General features: G+C 44.9%; 2 protein-coding genes and 1 long non-coding RNA gene across 7 annotated transcripts in view; 2 read left to right on the forward strand and 1 right to left on the reverse strand.

Moving 5' to 3' along the window:
• Window positions 1-20,784, forward strand: part of Kiaa1549 (KIAA1549 ortholog) — a 131,056-nt gene extending 110,272 nt beyond the window's left edge. Inside the window, exons 16-20 of one of the 4 annotated variants that reach the window (XM_076913533.1) lie at window positions 1,006-1,323; window positions 4,365-4,411; window positions 7,636-7,796; window positions 13,365-13,510; window positions 15,551-20,784. In XM_076913533.1, coding sequence (XP_076769648.1) covers window positions 1,006-1,323; window positions 4,365-4,411; window positions 7,636-7,796; window positions 13,365-13,510; window positions 15,551-15,757 — 879 coding nt within the window. In that variant the 3' untranslated portion in view covers window positions 15,758-20,784. Of the gene's footprint in view, window positions 1-1,005; window positions 1,324-4,364; window positions 4,412-7,635; window positions 7,797-13,364; window positions 13,511-15,502 lie in introns of all 4 variants that reach the window. The other 3 variants (XM_076913534.1, XM_076913531.1, XM_076913532.1) reach the window with 3 other exon arrangements.
• LOC143434531 (uncharacterized) lies at window positions 8,662-15,652 on the reverse strand. 2 transcript variants are annotated; one of them, XR_013104062.1, is made up of 3 exons: window positions 15,513-15,652; window positions 10,688-13,472; window positions 8,662-8,819 (listed from the first exon to the last, which is right to left on the reverse strand). It is a non-coding gene; the product is annotated as an uncharacterized LOC143434531 (long non-coding RNA). The 2 variants fall into 2 exon arrangements; XR_013104063.1 differs by lacking the exon at window positions 8,662-8,819 and having other exon boundaries at window positions 10,081-10,820; window positions 13,286-13,472.
• Atp6v0a4 (ATPase H+ transporting V0 subunit a4) overlaps window positions 19,469-21,926 on the forward strand; it is a 78,785-nt gene continuing 76,327 nt past the window's right edge. Inside the window, exon 1 of the mRNA XM_076913535.1 lies at window positions 19,469-19,601. The gene's annotated coding sequence lies outside the window, so the exon portion shown is untranslated. The remainder of the gene's footprint in view (window positions 19,602-21,926) is intronic.

The raw sequence follows: 21,926 nt of genomic DNA on the forward strand, positions 1-21,926 counted from the left end.
GAAGTTCTGACCTGTGGCTTTTTGTTGGTTACTGGTAGGATTTCTGTGCCAGTGGGAACCCAAAGGAACCACCCTTCCTTCCCAGCCTGAACCTGTCTGTCCTGCTTCAAAATTAAACTGTCTCTGTCTCTCTTTCTTTAAAGTATGACCAGGAAGGATGAGATGGGAGGGACCTAGAGTGTTGGGACTCTAGAATGTAGGTGAACACCACCCACTGGGGTCTTGGTGTGCTTGGTGCACATGTGCATACACACAAGGATTAAAATAAAATAAATCTTTAGCTGGGCATGGTGCTGTATGCCTTTAATCCAAGCATTGACTACAGAGACAGGGGTATCACCATATGTTCAAGGCCAATTGGTCTGCATAGGAAGTTCCAGGCCAGTCAGGACTCTGTAGAGAGAAGAAAGATTTGTGAGGGTGAGGGGCGGAATACCACCTTGTTTCTCTGATTCTTATCTCTTAAACAGTGGGGACAGGACATTAAACTTTTCTTAGTTACTCAGATACCTTTATTTTAGAGACATGGTTTCTGAATATTTGTTAGTATTTACTGTTGTAAACAGTTTTTAAATGGGTACTGAATTATTTATGTACATATATGGTGTTTTCTTACTGTCAATAGTCTGCTCTGCCTTTTGGCTTTTCCACCCATGGAAAGCTGACTGGATCTCTTAAGCGTGTGCACTTTGGAGTCTGATTAGTGGTTGCCTAGGCTCTCTCAGTGAAGATGACTGCCCACAAGTCTGAAATCTGTTTTACAGTTGAGTTTTACAGAATATAAGTTGTGTAATATTCTCATTTGGTTTTTCTCAGTTGAAGTCTTTGCCTCATACAAAAAAATGAGATACCTATTAAGAGAGATGATTTTTAATTGTTATGACAAACCCTTTCCCACAAAGTAGGACCATTTTAAATTTTACTCTGCCCCAGAATTTAGCTTCATGCTCCACCCCGCACCCTACGGAAGCACACATGTCATTTTTCCCCTTGCCTCTCACACAGTCTGATCCTGACCTCCCAGCTGATGTCCAGACGCCCTCCTCTGCCGAGCTGGGCAGGTATCCCGGCCTGCCTTTCTCAGCCTCTCAGTACATCCCACCTCAGCCGTCCATCGAGGAGGCACGCCAGACCATGCACTCCCTCCTGGATGATGCCTTCGCCCTTGTGGCTCCCAGCAGCCAGCCCACCAATGCTGTGGGAGCAGGTACTGGGGTGCCTGCCAGCCTACCTGTGAATAGCACCCCTTCCAGGGAAGAAAGGCGAGCCACACAGTGGGGGTCCTTCTACAGTCCCGCTCAGACGGCCAACAACCCTTGCAGCGTAAGTACTGGACTGCTGGAATTTTCTCCTGGGCAAAGTGCTTGACTTGTGTCACCTCACTGTCAGTTGAAGGCTCCCTGGGAAACTTGGGCTGCGTTTTCTGTGACTTAAAGCTTGCTTGGTAGATCTCAGCTTTTGCCTTCTACTACTGTAGTGTTGGACGCAGCCTTTCAGGTAGCTCTGATATTTGAGAACGATGCCGTTGGTGTTCAAGGAAATCTCTTCCCAGCTCCCTCCCAGCGTCCTGAAGGGGCATGTTCTGTGGCACAGATGACCGTGAACTTTTGTCCACTGCCTCTACCTCAAATGCTGTGGTTGCAGGTCTCTGTCACCAGACTTGTTTTACAAGGGGTTTCTGGGGAATTGTTGGAGATCAAACCTATGCTAGGCAAGGTTATATCCTCAGTCCAAGGTGGGGAAAAGTTTTTAGACAGGGGATGAAGGACAATAATTTTAGAAACAGAAAAAAAAAAACAAAAACAAACAAACAATAGAAACGATTGCTGTGGTTAAAAAATGCAAAAGTTGCAGGGGGCGGTGGTGGCACACGCCTTTAATCCCAGCACTTGGGACGCAGAGGCAGGCGGATTTCTGAGTTCGAGGCCAGCCTGGTCTACAGAGTGAGTTCCAGGACAGCCAGGGCTACACAGAGAAACCCTGTCTCGAAAAACCAAAAAAAAAGAAGAAGAAGAAAAAAAGAAATGCAAAAGTTAGCCAGGTGGTGGTGGTCCATGCCTTTAATTTCAGCACTTGAGAAGCAGAGGCAGATGGATTACTGTGAATTCAAGGCCAACCTGGTCTAGAGTGAGTTCCAGGACAGCCAGGGCTGCACAGAAAAACCCTGTCTTGGTGGGAAAAAAAGAAAAAGAAGAAAAAGAGAAAAAGAAGACAGAGAGAGAGAGAGAGAGAGAGAGAGAGAGAAAGAGAGAGAGAGAGACAGAGAGAGAGACAGAAAGAGAGACAGACTGACTGACTGACTGACTGACTGACTACTTTGAGAATTGCTTTTATTATATTTCCAGGAATTGTGCTCGGGTCATGCTTGTGCTGGGCAAACGGTCTGCCATTGGCTACATTTCTAGCCCAAATTGCTTTGGATCTGTTTTATTTTGTTTTGTTTGAAAAACACAAAACACAAAAAGAAATATGGTGGTAGTCATTAGATACAGGATCCTGTTCACACTAGGCATGTGGCTCCTCCTTAACCCTGTCCACACCCAGACCGTCTCTTAGTAAGTTACCGATACACTGAGCAGATGAACCAGCCATTCATCTGCTAAATTTTTACTCAGAAGCCTCTCGTTTTCCATTGAAAGCCTTTGTATCATAGCAGCTTTTTTCACCCAGTGTTAAAATTTTAATTTTAAAAATCGACTCTGATAGCACCCAGAAAAATCCCAAGACTTGACAGATGGGATTACATGGAATTGGCTAAGTTTTAGAAGCTATGTTTTGTGCTTCCCATAATTTCAGTTAACTCAATCATTCTGGATTTCTGACGGGGTTGAAGACTTATAGTCTCATAGCCAATCCTGACTATTTACTTTGAGAGAAAAGATTTGAGAGGATGGTTTTCAGCTGACATTCATTCTAAAACCAAAAAAAAAAAAAAAAAAAAAAAAAAAAAAAAAGCCCAGAAAAGGTTGGTTAGGAGAGATGACAGAGGTTCTGGTTTGTCAACAAAGTGATGGACTGGGTATTAGGTCTATCTTGTACCTTACTGACACAAATTGGTATAGTTATGCTCTAATTTTATTTTGAGAGAAAAGTTTTAACAGCAAGGGTGATATGTAGGAGGAACTAGGGTGGGAGGAGTAAGGAGAGGAGGAGCTAGGTGATGAGAGAAAGGGGGGGGGACGACGACATGGAGGCAGATGTCCAAGTGTCTCCACCAGTCAAAGGTAGTTGGTATATCTAGGTTGGGAATTGGGTTACACTTCTGATTGTATGGGCATCTTGTTATTGAGCATTACCAAACTTATAAAGCCTTTGATTAACATTTAAAAAATTGTATAAAAGCAAAAAGGGGAAGGGGGATGGAATAGGGGTTTTCTAGAGAGGGGAAATGGACAAAGGGGGTGGCATTTGAAATGTAAATAAAATATTCAATAAAAAATAAATTAAAAAAAAAAAGAAAAGTTAAGGCACAGTAAAGAAAGCAATCAACAGTGAGAAGAATCAGTTTAGGGGATGGGAGACAATCTCTGTCAACTATACCTGGAGGCTCACAACTGTCTGTAACTCCAGTTCTAGGGGACTCAGTGCCTTCCGGCCCCTGCTGACACTACACCCATGTTCTCCATAGAGGTACATACAGGCAGAATACCCTTATACATAGAGTAAATAACAAATTATAAGTAATTAATTGAAAAACTCGAATCATTACTTGCTGTTAGAGTACCCCAGTGGCATTCCAAGTTTTAATAAGAAAACAGTTTTTGCTGGGCTTGCCATTAATTGTAGGACTTGGGAGACAGAGGCAAGTGGATTTCTGTGAATTCCAAGCCAGGTTGGTCTACATAGTGAGTTCCAGGACAGCCATGACTATGTAGAAAGACCCTATCTCCAAACAACAAAACCCAACAACAAACATAACAAAAAGCAGCTCTTGCTATTATTGTAGCACATTCTCTTAATCTCAGCACTCAGAGGCAGAGGCAGGGGGATCTCCTGAGTGTAGGACTAGCAAGGTCCTGGCTAGCTAAGGCAATATAGTAAAACACTCCTCAGAAACAAGTATAGTAATATTCCTACAAGTTGACCCTAAAGGCCTAAGTTTGATACTGTCTTTCCCTCCCTCCCTCCTTCCCTCCTTCCCTCCCTCCCTCCCTCCCTCAGTTTTTTTAAGATAGAGTTTCTCTATGTAGCTTTGGCTGTGTTGGAACTGTAGACCAGGCTAACCTCAATCTTGCAGAGATCCACCTGCCTCTGCCTTCCGAGTGCTGGGACTAAAGACATTTACAATCACACCTGGCTTGATATTGTCATTTTCAAATAAGTTATTAAATGTTTATCTTTGTATCTTTTTGAATTTTTTCTAGAGATACGAAGAATATGGGATGACTCCCCCATCGGGCCCATTGCCAAGGTAAGGTTTTGAGAAGAAACCCCATCATAGCTTTCTCATGGAGGCTATTGTTTTTTATCTTATAGACTCAGTTTTCAGTTAATTTGAGCAGTTAGCAAATTGGCTTGTGAATTTTCTTAATCTAACCAGAAGAAGAGGCAAAATATTGGAATTTGGGAGATTACTCAGTGATAAAAACTGCTGAAGTATTAGGGCTTGAGCAGGCACAGTGGATAAAGATGGTTGCCCCAAAGCCTGGCTACCTGGTTTTAGTCCCAGAGAGCAACAAAGTAGAAGGAGGAGAACTGACTCCAGCAAGCTGCCCTCTGATCTCCTCGTGTGTGCCATAGCTCACGTATTCACACATAGTTACGCGTGTGCGATGCACACACACATGCACACATGTGCACACATGCACGTGATTTTGGAATTTAAGTTCTATTACTGAGAGATGAGGGACAAGAACCAAGAAAGGATGAATTAGAAGAACAAAGACTTTGTGAAAATGGAAACATTAAAGGCCACTTTCACTCATGTAAAACAAAGGTAGAAAGACTCTGAAACTGACTATTCACAAACATCCAGCAATATATAAAAAGCATACATCACAACAAATGTGGATTGATTCTGGCAACATGAGGGTGATTTAGCATGGTAAGAACCAAGCTGTGTAATATTCTCCTTCAAAGCAGGCAAAGGAGGGAAAAGCCATTTCAGTAGGTACAGCATTTGACAGAAGTCAACATCCGTTCGTGGTAAGAGTCTTAGCACACAAAACAGAGGGGGGTTCTTCTCTGTTCCGTGAAGTATTCTGCCAATGAGCTCTGAGCTTGCTCTGTACACTTGCTGAGTAGAAGTCACCCTTGAGTTGAAAATATTTTATGAGCAAGAAGTTGTTATTAGATTACATAATGAAAAAATATTGAAAAAAAATATATATAAAAACAGAAAAATCAGGTAGTGTTGGGACTACAGAGATGGCTGACAGTTAAGAGTTCTTTAAAGAATCAGGAATCGGTTCCCAGCACCCACATGATGGCTAAAGACCCTCTGTAACTCCAGTTTCAGGGATTCAGTGTCCTTTTCTGGCCTCACAGGGCACCAGGCTTACACATATCACACATACATACACACACACACACACAGGCAAAATGTCATATCACACATACACACGTAGGCAAAAAGTCATATACATAAAATTAAATTAAATAAATCTAAACAGAAAAAAATTTTAGTTGGATAGTCACAGACCTATCCAGGAAGAAGAATTCTGTCTTACCTATTCAAGTGAAAATTATGTTATTAGTTAAGTTTTACCTTCTGCAGTTGTGAACTTGACAGTGTCCTAGCCCCTACAGGCTTTTCTGGATGAGCTCAATACTGTTAAGTGTGCCACATCTATAGACTCTTTATAATTTACATTTTCCAAAGGACAGTATCACCAGAGAGAGAAGTGAGTTGTGATGGAGCAGAGTATAGGAACTCCTTCAGAGTCCTGTGTCAGACTTCACCTCAAGTTTCGGTGTGGTATCAGTGTGTGAAATGACGATTTGAGTATTTCCTAAAAAGATCTTAGCGTCCCCGCTACAAGAACACACTCTGTGTGGGCAAGTAACATGTCAGCTGACTGAATATAAGATGCATGAAAAACTGCTGTTTGGGGGGATTTATTTTTTATTTTAAAAATGATTTATTTATTTTTATTTTATGTGCATTGGTGTTTACTTGCATGTATGTCTATGTGAGGGTGTCGGGTCTCCTTGGAAGTAGAATTACAGACAGGTGCAAGCGGACATGAGGGTGCTGAGAATTGAACCCAGGTCCTCTGGAAAAGCAGCCAGTGCTCTTACCTACCAAATCATCTCTTTACCCCACTTTGGTTTATTTTTGTTTGTTTGTTTGTTTTTAAATGGAGTGTGCAGGATGTCTCCAATTTTGTTAAAATGACTGCAGAACCTGTAAAAGCTATTGCTGCTGTTGCTACATGTCACACTGCTGTTACTGGTCTTTAAAATACATAACAGGCTTTATCCCTAGCTGTCCTGGGCTCACTTTGTAGACCCGGCTGGCCTCAAACTCACAGAGATCCACCTGCCTCTGCTTCCCAAGTGCTGGGATTAAAGGCGTGGACAACTACAGTTGGCCGATTACTGGTCTTTTATGTATAACCAGTAATATAAATCTATATATTAGTAATATATACATTACTGTATACATACTACATTTGCATCTATATAACTTGAAGTTTTGGAAACTTTAGCTGCGCTGTCAACTTTGAAAGGAAAGTAACCCCAGCCTACCATGCTGACTTAACATTGTACAAAAAACCATCATTCATATTGGTCTAAAACGTTAAATGTATATTCTCTGCTTTGTAAGGGGTAATATAATGTATTAAATATGTAAGGTGAGATAAGACTCTGGATTTGAACACAGAAACCAATAGCGTGTTCTCTAGATACAGCTGTGTGAGGATCTCGATGTCCTCTGTGGGGGCATTTGAACCAGATCTAAGGTACTGCTCACCAACTTGGAGGTGACTGAAGATGATAGTTTACTTCATGAGGACTGATATGCTAGCACTGAATAGGTTAGTAATTTTAATAGATGTTTAAAATAAGTGTTTTTAAGTGGTTTTAGTTTTAACGTGTAATAGAGTTAGTTAATATTAAAGGATAGAATCCACATAAACAAAAGGTCTTATGAGCCTTTGGTAATGTTTTATTCTAAGTTTAAAGGGCTTCAGAACTTTAAAAGCTTGAGGACACTTCCTTAGACTGGTTTTCAGTCTGGTTGGACAATGGAGATTGTTTGTAGAGTTTTTCTTTCGAAAACAAAAACCCAAAAGTAAATATCCAACAACTCACGTCTGGGTTGCATCTTTCTGGGGTGCAAAGTGGGCAGCCAGACTGAAAAGCAAGGCTCTGGTCACATGCCTTCCCTCTACTCTCCCCTTCTATTCCCTTTCCCCTCCTCCTCCTCTTCCTTCCCCTCTTCTTCCCTCCCCACCCTTCCCCGCCCCTCTCCTCCCTCTTCCTCCTCTCTCCTTTCTTCTTTCAGACTTAGCACTATGGTAGGGCCCTGAACAAACAGGAAAGCTGTGCCCCTTAGATAGCCAGAGAATGTCCTATATTCCTGGAAAGGAGATAATTACTTGAAGCTGTTTTAATCCATGTAGAGGGTGGTAGCCTAATAAAATTCCAGAGCCAGGGTAAGGGGTTTTAATGTGTGCTGTGCTCTCCCAGCAGACCTAGCTTTGGCCCAGGGTTGCTGCCGTCTTCAGAGTTGGTCCCTCCTGAACCCCCACAGCCACAGTCATCAACTGATGCTTCGTATGCTGCCCGAGGGATCTACTCAGAGGAGATGCCGTCAGTGGCCCGGCCTCGGCCTGTTGGGGGCACCACAGGTGAGTACGGTGATTGACCCTGCATTTCTGGGTGGTAGGACACTGGGTTTAGTAGTCAGGGAGATGGGTCAGCAGGTAGAGGCACTTGCTGCCCAGCCAGTGTAGCTGGCCCACTGGCTTCTGACTAGTTAGTTTTTTTGTCTTTACCTTCCATCTCACCTTGAGCTGGGATTACAAATGTGTGCTGCCCCTTCTGGCTTTTAAATAGATTCTGGGAATCAATTTCAAGTGGTCAGGCTTTCATGCCAAGGGCCTTTACCCACTGGATCATTTCTTATGATTAGTTCTGCTGATTAGGCCACCAGAGGTGGAACAGTGGAACAGCTGTGAGACCCTGTAGGGTTTCAGCAGGGGAGACTGCTCTTTGGAGGACAAGCAGTGGCCACCACAGCTGTGCCCGGGTTCACTATGGCATCTGTTGGTGTTGCTCCAGCAGTTTACCCAAGCTTCAGACATTCGCTCCCCAGATCACTGACTCCCTTCATGGCTGTAACTCATGAAGAGCTCGTGCTCTGGGATGTTTGTGAATGCTGTCCTGTGTTTCCAGAGCATCCGTGTTGCTTGAGATCATGGGCCCTTGCCAGGCTCATCCTGTTTCTTGTATATTTTGCAAAGTCACCTTGGTGTGTTTTATGGCTTAAGCCCATTTACTCTGTTGAGTGCCCCCCACCTGTACCCCCAATGACTTCCTCTCCCTCCTCTGTGAAGCCTGGAGCTTCTTTCTGCAGAATAAACACTTATTTGATGCCATCAAGAAAGTAGTTTCTGTGAATTCCAAATTTTCAGTGATTGCTAATTATCCTAGTCAGAGTTTTGTTGCTGTGGACAGACACCATGACCAAGGCAACTCTTATAAAGGGAAACATTTAATTGGGGCTGGCTTACAGAGGTTTAGTCCACTATCATCATGGTGGGAAGCATGGCAGCATTCAGGCAGACATGGCGCTGGAGAGGCAGCTGGGAGTTCTACATCTGGATCCACAGGCGGCAGGAAGAGAGAGCCACTGGGCCTGGCTGGAGCATCTGAAACAAAGCCCAACCCAGTGGCACACTTCCTCCAACAAGGCTGTACCTCCTGAGGTACCACTCCTTGGTAACCAAGCATGCAGATGGATGACCCTAGGAGGCTATTCCTATTCAAACCACCACACTAGACATTTTTCCATCATGTTATTCTAGGAAATTCTTGTATTTTTCATGGTCTGTCATCCATGGAACAATGGATCCTGATGCTCTGTGAACTTTGCTCCATTTCCCACGTCCTATTCTTTGCCTGGAACCTCGGTCCTCCTGTGTTAGTGTATATTTGGGCCTTGCTACACTGCATACATGCTAACCAAATTCAGATGCATTAATTTCTATTAAAAAAAATCTCCATGGAAACACCCCAACCCCTACCCTTGCCATTCTGCAGTGGGCAGGTGAGCTGACCCTGAGGTTATAAGAGTCAGAGAGCTGGCGTTGCCCCTCATTGGTTATAGCACTTAGGAAAGTGGAGCCTAGACAGCATAGTAGAGGTGACCCTAGGTGACCCTCAACCTGAGGGTATGAGCATGGGAGAGCTACTAGCCCTGCCCTTCCCATGCTGTGGGGTAGCATGGGCAAGGGAGAGATGTGCCCCGACCCCACCCCAGCCTCTCACTGCCTGCAGTAGGTAGGTGAGCTGATCCTGAGGTCATGAGAGCAGGAGAGCTGGCCCTGCTTTTGCTGGCTGAAGCATTGGGTGAGCTAGCCAGGGTAGTGATGGAAAAAACACCCTGGTGGTCAGGATCCAGGAGAACTGGTGGGCTGACTAACTCAGCCACCACCCAGGCCCAGATCCAGGGCTTTGAGTTGGCCCACCCCAACATCTATTCCATTTATGATCTTCTGGACCATGAAAGGGCCAGTCCTGCAGCTTTGGATCTGGAGGATCTCCATGACACAGGGAAACAAGAAAGTATCCTAGAGAAGTTCCCATGAGGATCTGGTATAGATAGTGTGGCAGAAGCCAGAGGCCTTGAAACAGACCAATGACTCATTGCAATAAAGATTTGCAAGTAAAAATGTGTGGACAGAAGTATGTCCTGTGTGACACACTACAGCTTCCGGGACAAGATCTTTTCTTTTAATTCTATCTTTTTTTTTTTTTTTTTTTTGCAGGGGAGGTTGCAAGGGCAGAGGGTGGATACAGGGGGATGGGAAGATGGGTAGGATTGGGCTATACATGTGAAATTCAAAAAAGAATCAATAAAAAGTTAAAAAAAAAAAAAGAAAAAAGAAACTCCCATAAACATAGAAGTTGTATGTGTCAAATATTCAAGAACAATCTGTCTTCCAATAATTTCTAACAAGAGATGAAATTATGTAAATGCTTATAATGGGAAATGTTACTATCAGAAGAATTTTTAAAAGATTTTTTTTAAGTTTTAATTTTCTGTATATGGGTGTTTTGCTTATGTAAGTCTGTCTGTGCACATATGTGGAGTGACTGGAGAGGCCAGAAGAGGGTGTTGGATATTTTGAACCTGTAGTTACAAAGAATTGTGAGCTACCCTGTGGGTGCTGGGATCTAAACCCAGGTCCTCTACAAGAGAGGTTAAGTGCTCTTAACTGATGAGCCATCTCCAGCTGCTAGAATTACTTTTTAATTATAAAGTTTATCAAATGTGGGGCTGGGGCTGTAGCTCGGTTGATAAAGTACCTCCCTGACATATAGAAGACCCAGGGTTCATCCCTCAATGCTGCATAAACCATGTATGGTAGTATGTGCCTATAAGCCCAGCATAAGGAAGGGAAGGGAGACCAGTTCACAATTAGTCTTAACTGAATAATGAATTCAGGACTGGCCTGGGCTACACAACACTGTCTCAACAACAACAAATTGTCAAATGTGTGTTTTTAGAAATTACCAGAAGCCGGATGTAGTGTCTTACACCTTTAATCCCAGCCCTTGGGAGGCAGACGCAGGCAAATGAGCTGGAGGTCAGCCTAGTTTCCATAGTGAGTTCCAGGACAGCCAGAGGTACATAGCAAGACCTGTCTCTAAGGATAAACAAAAGAAAAATAGGGAAAATCTCTAAGATATTATGATAAAAAGCTTATAATAGAGGATCAGTCATAAAACTTGACAAGTAAGGAACCTTCAGAAGGCATGAGCAGAGAACAGGAAGAAGGAATTCACAGATGTGTAGAGATGCATGTGTGTATGCGTGTGTATGAGTGTGGTGTGCATATGTATACGTGTGTGTATGTGTGTGCATGTGTTTATGTGTAGGCATGTGTATGCGTGCAAGTGCATGTATGCACATGTGTGTGTGTTATATGATAAAAGAACTAGGAAAATAGCCTAGTGTCAAAAATACCTAAAGAAATATAGATTAAACTAGCACAACACGTGACACAACCATGAAATTATCTTCATAGAAATGAGGTGATTAAATTTACATTCAGTTTTTTTTCACCTGGTCCTGAGCTCCTGCTTGGTTTGGAGCATTTAACAAGGTGACGATTGTAATGGACCCCCAACAGTGCTTGGTGTATCACCCATGCTCAGCACATATCAGCTTCACTGTTAGTGTTATCGTTGGATTATGACTGTTGGTGGCCGTTTATTGTTCTCATTGCTGACTAAAGCAACTCAAGGGAGGAAGCCTTTGCTTTGGCTCCCAGTCTGAGGGTGCCAGTCCATCTTGATGGAGGGTAGGGCGGGGGGAGAGGCAAGGTGGCAGGAGTGTGCAGCAGCTGGTACACACTTAGGCAGCAGAGTCGTAATAGTGTACAGCTTTTGGGATCAGTGTGGAAGTGGAACTCATGGGCCTTTGGTTTGGTAAAAATATTTTTCCTTGGAATACACAATCTCTGCTCCCAAATCCAAAATACTGAGGGGAAGCCAACATGGCGTCACCATGCTCAGCACATCCTTATTCAGAATAGGAAGAAGAAATGGGGAACTACCTCCTTAGATATCCAGTGAGTAAGTGGCACAGCTGTTTATTGTTATTTAATTAGCTAATTAATAAGAGACAAGGTTCCTTTGTGTAACCCTGGCTCCCTGGGAACTATCTCTGTAGACCAGGCTGGCCTCCACCTCACAGGGATCTGCCTGCCTCTGCCTCCTGAGTGCTGGATTAAAGCTGTATGCCTCCACAGCCATGTGCAGCTACTTAAAACGGAGACCAAGAAAGGCTTGAAATGATTTAAGATTCTACACGTTTGGTGTTTGATCCACCTCATGCCTTCTGTTCCTTGAAATAACCCTCTGAGGTGACTGGAGCTCAGAGGGACTGATGTCCAGTGGGGACAGGAGCCAGAGCCTGGAGGACACATGGCTTGTCAGCGGCTGGGGATCTGCCAGGCTCTGAGTCGGCAAGAAGCCTCCACTGTTCTGTTAAGGGATCAAAGCAGGATTCAGAGTCAGGCCTACAGTATGATTTCAGCCCCTGTGTGGTTTCACACAAAAGCTATGCTTTAATCCATTCCTGGGCTACATCTGTAACCCTTCAAAAGATGAGTTCAGCCTGTGTCTGTGGGACAGATAGTACTGATGTCAGTGGGTGATTTTCATGCTGCCAAGTCTGTCCAGTTATAGATCAGGGCTCACTTGAAGCTTGTCTGCCCTAGCTGAGGTCCAGACTTTCTTTTCCTGACCCTCGGTTATTGCTGTATGTCCAGATATAACCACTGAAGACTTCTTTTAAAATGTAGTCTAATTAGCTAAGGGTACCTGGACAGGCTGAAATGGGGAGGCCACATTACCCCAAGGACCCTCAGAGAGCTTCTGTGCCATGGATAGATTGGCTGATCCTGGCAGTGTTTAGAATTATATACTGTATGTCACAAGGCTCAGAGATCAGGTTTGAGGAGCTGGGACATAGCTCACTAGTAGAGCACCAGCCTAACAGATATAAGATCTGGGCTCAGTCCTTAGCCCCACCAAAAAATAAAATAGAGACCTTTTATTTTCTTCCTTGATTGCAGTGTAGAGTATTTCCATGTGCCAAGTGCTGACGAAAGAGAATGACACGAACACTCAGCTTTTGGAGCCACACCCAAGCTAATGTCTGGGTGGAGAGAATTAGCCTCGGAAAGATGCTGGCTTTGCCTTCACTGCGGCTTGCCTGTAAGCTAGTGAGCGGGGTTACTTGAGTTGTGGCTACTATGGAAACATGTAGGAAGCATTCTGAATTTAAATAATTTTATCACCTGCTTTTTAAGAAAAAAACATCATATATTCAGGTCCTTGAGCATCTCAGAGCTATAAGGAGGGAGGCACCAGGCCTCAGCTTCTTCATGGTTTATCGGCTCATTTATAGCCTTAAAACATTTTTCCCTTTCAAGGCACCTTCTGTGATCCCTGATCCCAGGCATCTGATGTTGATGGGAAGTTAGGAGCCTCTCATCAGCATCATGTTGAGAGGGAATGAAAGCAGCTCTCTTGCCTGCTTTCCTAGGAAATGTTCAACATCTGCACAGATTGCACGCATGCTCAGAGGAGCCCATGGTCAGACCTGGAGGCGTCATCCTCGGCAGTCTCCCCATGCACGTCCCGCAGATGCTGACCAGGTCTCTGCTGTGTGTTCCTTTCAGGCTCCCAGATCCAGCATCTGACACAGGTGGGAATTGCAAGCAGAATTGGGGCCCAACCAGTAGAAATTCCTGCTGGCAGAGGCAGCCAGTACGGGGGACCAGGCTGGCCTGTATATGGGGAGGAGGAGGCAGGACGAAGAGAAGTCGTGAGTATCTGGGGCTTGGGTCGGCAGCTAGAACTCACACCACAATTACTCCATGTTGCTGCTTCTGCTTTGACACTCTTTAAAAGCTATGCTAAACACAACTTGCAGTCCCCACTCCTCTTGCCTTGGCTTGGTTGTGCTTGGTAAATTCCTTTCCACTTTTGGAATGACTGTGATTCTTATTGAGGCAGATTTCAGACTTCAAATCATGGATCTGAATAAAATCCAGACTGCTTCTTATGTGACCACTGTAGCTGGTCAGGACCTTACTTTTTCTGTATCCTCACTGGCTGGCTAATGACACTCCTATCTGGACCACCACTTGGGGATGGTTTTGTGATAAGTACACGACTTGGGGCGTTTCAGGGCATCTATTGTCCATTGGGTTTCTAGTTACGTAGCATTGGCACCATTAATCTTTACAAGGACTTTTATTTTCTCAAGAATTCTATATGGCTGGAGAGATCGTTCAGTGGTTAGGAGCCCTTGCTGTTTGATCATGAGGACCAGCGTTTGAATTTCAGAACCCATGTCCAATGGCTTGGAAATACCAGTAACTCCAGCTCTGATGGCTCTGATGCCCCCTACTGGCCTCAGTGGGAACTCACCTACACACATACACACATTCACACAGGTGTGCACACACATACACACACACACACATAAAAGAAAACATTTTTTTTTTTTTTTTTTTGGTTTTTTTGAGACAGGGTTTCTCTGTGTAGTCCTGGCTGTCCTGGAACTCACTCTGTAGACCAGGCTAGCCTCGAACTCAGAAATCCGCCTGCCTCTGCCTCCCAAGTGCTGGGATTAAAGGCGTGCGCCACCACTGCCCGGCCGAAAACAGATTTTTAAAAAACCAATTTTTTTTTAATCTTGGGGTATAAGCTAACAGATTTTGAGAGTGCAAACCTAAAAATTCCTTTTTAAAAACCTTACTGTGCCCACTCTGATTTTAGTTCGTTGTTACCTTCTCGGTGGCGGCACTAAATTCTTCACACCATCAGAAACTTTTACTTAGTGAGAGGAAATGTCACTCTAAGAGAATGACTGTTTGCTAGACTTACAATCTCAGGTGCTTATAGTGCAGTGACAGCTTTGTAGTGTCAGTGTGCTCAGCTTCGTTTCGCGAAGCATTGTATGTTGCCTGCTGAATTTGGCAGTGATCACTGGGAAGAATTTCTCCCACGATGTGGGGAAGGGAGATGTAGATGCCGTCGGCTCTGGGAGGCCGTGTTTGCCTCGCATTTAGAACACTGACTTAGTGTCCTGACCCGCACACTGACTTAGTCATCGCCTAGCATTTAGTGTACTGACCTGCGAGTTAGTACATTGAATTGTTTCAGTTCACTGACCTGAGATCTTTTTTTTTTTTTTGTACTACCAAAAGGAAAAGAATAGAAAAATTACTGAAAATGTAATCATTCTTGCCAAATCAATTTATAGCCTGCCAATTGCAGAAGAACTAATAATGTCTTCTAGTAAAAATAGCCTAGTTTCTCAAAGGGCACTAAAAGGTGCATGATAGATAACAGTTGGATAGGGTGGATTGAGGCTGGGGTGGAGGGACATGCCTGTGATCCCAGCCGTTGGGAAGAGAAGGGAAGGACCAGTTCTAAGGATAAGGTCCTGGGCCGTGGCCTCTGAGTCCCAGTGTGTTCTTATGTCCACTCCCTGGGCACTAGAACGGACACACGGTTCTTATCCTGCCCTTTGCCAGTGCTCTCTTAGCTGCCCTAACTCAGGGTTATCGTGGGTGTTCCTCTAACTTATCCTCTCCAGCTCCCAGATCTCTGTTCTACCACAAACCAGAAGCCCTGGAGCAGCTCCGTGCTGCTCCCACTCACTCTATACCCAGCACACAGGGATTCGGGTGACAGGGACCATGCTGGAGAGCTGAGGGAGTGGGTGGAAGGTGGCATCCCCAGTGTTAATTAGCTTTTTCTGTTGTTCTCACGTGGGAAGTGTAATAACGTTTACCATGTCTTTCAGACTCACATACTCGGACATCAAGAGTATTCTTCTCCACCGCTGTTTCAGGTGCCAAGGACTTCGGGCAGGGAGCCCTCAGCCCCTCCCGGGAACCTCGCCCACCGAGGGCTGCAGGGCCCTGGACTGGGTTACCCCACCAGCTCCACAGAGGACCTCCAGCCCGGCCACTCCTCCGCCTCCCTCATCCGAGCGATCCGAGAGGAGCTCCTGCGATTGTCTCAGAAACAGGGCTCAGGACAGAACTTCCACAGCTGATCAGCCTCCCTTGCAGGTTTGCCAAGTATCTGCTTCCTGTGGAAGCAAGACCAAAAGGAAATCAACTGAGCGGGTGTTTGTAAGAGTCGGAAGCAGCATCTCCGGGCAAGCTGCCCGAGGAAGGGAACAAGTTGCAACGTTAGAAGATGCCATAAAGTCACATGGACAACTCATGGTACTTTTACTAGGTTGGCAATTTGATGACCACTTTGGTTCAGTCAAAATGTGTGTACTTCAGGCCAAAAGCGCCAGCACTTACACACACACACACAGAGAGAGAGAGAGAGAGAGAGAGAGAGAGAGAGAGAGAGAGAGAACCAAAACACAAATCTAAGCTAACAAAATGTAAGTTAGTCTCCTCTTTCAAAGGCAAAAGATTAAACCGTGTAGGTAGATAGGGTGCAGGAGCAGCATTTCCCTGGGAATCTGACTGGTACACACAACACACCCACTACCCTGTTTCCTGAGAAGAGAGATCTCAAGACATTTTAGTAACAGCTTGAGCCCTCTTTTCCTCCGTAGAAACTTACGTTAATAGTAATATTAACAACAAGACATGCTGAGACTGTTTGGTAATCTAAGAGAGCTACTAGTGAGAACCTGATGATAGGTTGTGGAGTTTGGTGATTTCAAACAAAGCCATCGCCTGCATTCTTTCTCCTTCTGGTGCTACAGCTCTGAGGGCTTTCACCTTTCTGTCTGAAACACAACTGTGGCTTTTGCAGTAGAAGAATATGTTGGTGGTTTCATTGTGTTCTGGGGTCTGGGGGAAGAAAAAGAAAAAGCTGCACTTTGGGGAGGGGAAGTTTCATATTTATTTGGTTATTCAAAATATATATCAGATTTTAGGTTTCCAGTCATAGTTGTATTTGCTGTTTATTTGTTGGGCTCACCCAGCTCTTGGCTCCATAGCAGAGCATCTGGATGAGGTCTACCCCACAGAATGAGGCTACTGGGGTGTCCTAACCCAGGTCCTCGTACTTCACTGACAGTTTGCTCACAGATTATATTTGAATGTCTTATGGAAGCAGGCATTATTTTCAATAATTCTTAGTATCATCTGGTTGTCATGAATGTCCATGGTAGTCAGGTCCCCTGAGTTCTGGACTAGAAGTGGAGCTGTGTTCCTGTCAGCCTCTGTAATGACTGAAGAAATACAGGGTTTTAAAACCACGAAGGAAATGAGAGTTTCCCCCCATTTCTGATTTTATTTCTTTGTCTGAAGTCTGTCTTACTCACTTTGGGCCAGAGAGAGGTTACCTCACAGTGTGTTTCTGATGTCACATTTCTCAGCCTCTGACATTATGACATTCTATATCCTGGTGCCTGGAAGAAACTCTGGGAAATTGCACACTGAACAGGGAGTTGCATGAACCTCTTCATCAGATGAACGGATGCTTTTGATTGAATAACAGATAATGGGGTAGTTTGTGGAGCTCAGCCTAACCAAACCTGTGTGTCTGCAAGTCTCAAGAAAATGGAAACAGCTAGAACAAGCCCCCAGACTGTAGTCACTGGCTCCAGAATTGTTTCTGCCCTTCTCAGTCTCGGGACACAAGGACACCTGTCCCTGGAAACTGGTACAGCCAGTGTTTATCTGCATGCTCCAGATGAGAAGGCATGCAGGAGAGTACCCAGTGCTCTTTGTCAGGTGGCCTGCAGGCACTCTGCAGAGGATGGAAGAGGAGACCTCTGTTCTGGGCTTATTTATTAATCTTGATTTAATAAGTTCTCTTCCCAAGCTGGAAGATCCTCTTTCCAGTCATTCTAACCAAGTCTCAAATATCCAGGCAGAGTTTTAGCATGACATCTGTGTGATAAATCCAAATCAATACACAGAATAAATGGCCCTTTCTCACCCCATGTCATGAAGGTTTCCGACATAGAGTGTCCTAAAAATGACCACCTCCTTTGTACAATACCAAAATGAGCTTCGGTGTCAGAGGATGTGACAAAAACAGCAATTTTGATGCCTTTGAAATTACAAAGGGATTCTACCTGTATTTTTACTCTTAGAACAGATACACCTTTAAACGGTGTCACAACCAAAGGTGGAGTATAGTGTGGCATGCAGGCTCTGTGGAAGCTCAGTTGTTGGTTATTTAAAGCACACTCAGTTTGCACCCATTTCCCCTAAACAACTGGCACAGCAGGTTTACCATGCTTAAACTCTTGTGGGATACGCCATATCCAGCAGGTATCCATCCAGTCACTCATCCAGTGTGCTCCCCTAAAAAGGTTTGTCCTCAACATGTGTAAATTATTAAAGCACTCCTAAATGAAAGTTAAGCTTAATGTCTGTCCTTTTCTTCTAATTTTAGAAGTTCCATTGAGAAACACCAACTGCAAATCTGAGTCAGCATTTTAGAACACAATGCTTGGAGAAGTGCTTTTTCCGCTCTCTCCTTTGTTGCTAATTCCTTGTGTTCGATTCCTTCTGTATGTCATCCTTGTTATTAACAAGACCATTATCCTCCCCCTGCCCTGACACCTCATAGCATCTCTGCTTCTAAAAATCAGGTGGGATCCTACTTGAAAAAGAAGCCTTGAGGAGAGAGCTTCCGTCACTGTGAACATGTGAGAGGTTACCTGTGTGGATGTTCTGCCGTGGGTGCTAGGCTGTGATCTGTCAGTGTCTGGGTTCACCGTAGGGAATCAGAACAAAACAGAAAGTTCAAACTTACCACTTCTCTGTCAGCTTCAAAGGTTGCCTGCAAAGTATTAGTTTTGCTCCCAACTTTCTGACACTAGATAAGTCAGCAGACAGGAGTCCTGTCTTCCAAGAGATTTTAGAATCTAAGCTGGATAGTACAGACAGGTATAAAAGATGGTATAAGAGATAAGCAGGGTGGCTTAGATACCCATAAAATGCAAAAGCTAGAAGCCACTTTGATGTTACTCAAGCCAGTGATGATATGGCAATGGATAAGCCTCACAGTTGTCCTGGGAAAGGGGTTAGTCAAGTGAACTCAATCCTGAGAGGAAGTAGTCATCTTGGGAGGAAACCTGTCTAGTAGCGAAGCAAACAAATGTCCAGACTGGTGAAGATCTGCCTAGCAGGAGCCCTGGTGTGGGGAAAAGGAGGTCGGAGTACCAGGAACTGCCGATGTCTGCCGAGTGTCCTGTTACACACACAGGCATGAGTGGCGCTGTGCTGGGCCTTGCAGAGCTTAGCTTAGCTTAGATCGTCTGTGGACTTTAGCAGGTTGTGGCTGAGTTACAGCTGGCTTCATTATCTACGCCTTCATTTTGTCCTCCAGGTCTTATTTCATTTCAGAGTGTGTTGATTTTGATGGCATGTGACTTTTAAGCAGTAAGATTTTGCCAAGCAGAATTTTTGAAGGCATGAGGCCAGTGACCCAAAGCACAGGTGCAAGTGTGCCTGGAAGGATTCAGGCCGAAACCAGTAATTCCCTGCCTTCTTGTATACAGAGTGTTCATGCCGTTTCAGATCTTGATGAGTGCTCCAGTAACCAAGCCAGTCCCCAGGACACTGGGCTGTGTTGGCAGGACTTCATAGTTAATCATTCCTTAGGCCTCCCTTGGCCCTTTCATCCTGGAGTCTTAGGTGGGAATGGGACACGTACAAAGATGTTGGGTCAAGGTTCTGGGCGCAGGGCAGAGTGCTCCTGTCTTAATTCACACTAAGCTTGCCACTATCGGAGTCCTGGCCATGTCATTTCTACCTCCAAAGTAAGTCATCAGAGCCTGCTCGTCCACATCTACTCCAGGCGGGAGTCCGAGGACGTCCGCTTCTACCCCTGTGAGCACACACTCGACTGTGTGGGACAGTCCATTGGGCTTCGTCATTTAGTCCGGCCCTTTACAGGCGTTCCTGGAACAGGTGAGAGGGTTTCTATGGGCCTCCGCTGAAACAGTCTCATGAAGTACATAGACTTACACTCATCACCTGGTAAACAAGAATGGTGCACATTTCAGCTGGTTTATTTTGTGGGGGAGGGGGCTGGAGGGGGGTGGTGATAGTGGGTGTTTAAACTAGAATTCTTTTGTCCATGTTAAAAAGACTTGAAAACTGAACCGTCACGGTGCAGCGTTAATTCATGCCTGTGTGTGTAACAGGACACTCGGCAATTATCTTAAGAACACACAGCAGCATTGAAGTGTAGAAAAAGAATAGTAAATGCCTTTGGGAACAGGAATCGGTTAAGAGCCAGCCAGGACTTAAGGGGAGCAGTGAATGTCTGCATCTGATATGCTCCGCCCAGGTTGGTGTCCCACAGGGTAGGTCAGGATCCAGGGTCCCTGCTTTCCCTCCCTCCTCCTGTGTTTCCCTGCTCCAGGGCCACTTTGGGGGTTACTTGGAGCATCATTGATGTCTTTTCTTATGCCCACCAGATATCAAGTACTCATGATTTGACTCCCAAATGCGCCGTTACAGGGCTAAGTTAAAGCCAGACTTTAAACTTCTGTCGTGGTGGTGAGGAAAGAAACAGGAGGTGCCAGAGGAACCAAGGTTTCTGGTCCTCAAGCATGGGTAATCACCATGCCAAGCACCAGGGCCGTTAGTTCTGAAACAGAGAACTGGGTTTTGCTCCCCTCTCGGCACAGCTCCCTGTGGAGCAGAGAGGAACAGAGACAGGCGTAGGGTTATCAGGGAAGCTTGCTCTGCCGGGCTGCTTGGGGATAATGACGTGTCTCCGACTCGGTTGAGGTCCATGTTCTGACTTTCTGCACCCTCATGCTACATGATTCGTGTTACTATACAAAACCGCAGAGCGAATTGGGCCACCTGTGGCATCAAGACTGCAACTTGACAATCACGGTTTGCTGATCTCAAACGGGCGCTTAAAACTCAGTATGGGTGTGTGATTTAGCGATTGAGCCCGCCCTTCTGTTTGTCAGTTACGTTTCTACCCTTCAATCAGCTGCACTGGTTTCTAATGTGCTGTAGAGTTTGGAAATAATTTATGCAAGTGTTTGGTTCCCATGTTTACAATTTTTACAGCTTTCCTAGCATTTTAAAATGGAAGTGTCAATAAATGCTACGAATTGGTGTCGAAGCATTCCTTTGTGGTTTGTTCCTTTGTAACATAATTGCTTTGTAGTTTGTCAGTGGTGGTTACCCATGCTGAGGTGACCTTTTGGTCTCTGGTTTTGAGTGCCTGCTAAGAATACCTAGTGTGGTTTTCCAAGGACTTCAGTTCACCACATTCCATTCCTGGGAGCTGGCAGAACTGTCCCCACTCTCAGCAGTGGTGCCACGCTCACTCACTGATGCACACTTAGAGCAGATGCTGGCAGAATGAAAAGACACTGATGTAAAAAGGCAAATGAGAAGGGCAAAGGTCATCCCACCTTGAAAAGACAATTAGAGGGCAAACAAGGGGTTATTTTTGAAACCCAAGAAAATGAAACTCCCTGACAACTCAAGAGAGCAGAAGAACTCAGAACTCAGGGGACCCTAGTAACTAAGAAAAACATGGAATCCTAGATAGCATTCTAGGACCACAAATATGGAAATGCTGATAATATCTAAAATCTGAAGTTGACAGCTTTGTATAAAAGACCTTGCTAATGGGGGGAGCTATGGAAAAGATACTGGAACCCTGTCAGTTACAGCTGTATTTTAAAATGTGCAAACAAACTAATCTTGTCAGCTAGACAATGCTAAACAGCACGGGTAGGCTACAGGGTACTGCCATGTCTCTTGCAGTCCTGCCTTGTGCATGACCTGCTCTGGATGACTAGAACCTGGCATGCTGCTTTGAGGGCATGGTTCCTGGTCATGGTGACGGCTGAGCTACCAGCTTCAAGGCTCAGAGAAAATTTTAAGGCTAGTTCAGCCAGGTACAGTGGCACACACCTTTAATCCTGGCACTCCGGAGGCTGAGGCAGGAGGACCAGGAGTTTGAGGCCAGTGTAGTCAACATATTGAGGTCCTGGCTCAAAAGTTTGGCGTTCATAGGGGCTGTCTGTGCTTAGCATGTGTGGGGCCTTTGGTTCAGCTCTTAGCACCACCAAAACAGTGACCAAAAGGAGAGACATCGAAAACGAGTAACAGGCAACAGAGGCCACTAGGAAGACTCAGATGGTTCAAAACATTCGAAACAAAAAAGAAAGAAATTGTTGTGGTAGGGGAGATGGCTCCGCTCATCTAAGGGTGTAGGCTATGCAACCCTAAAGACCCAGGTTCAGGCCCCAAACCCAA

The sequence above is a fragment of the Arvicanthis niloticus genome, chromosome 15, assembly GCF_011762505.2.
Source record: "Arvicanthis niloticus isolate mArvNil1 chromosome 15, mArvNil1.pat.X, whole genome shotgun sequence".
Lineage (NCBI taxonomy): Eukaryota > Metazoa > Chordata > Mammalia > Rodentia > Muridae > Arvicanthis > Arvicanthis niloticus.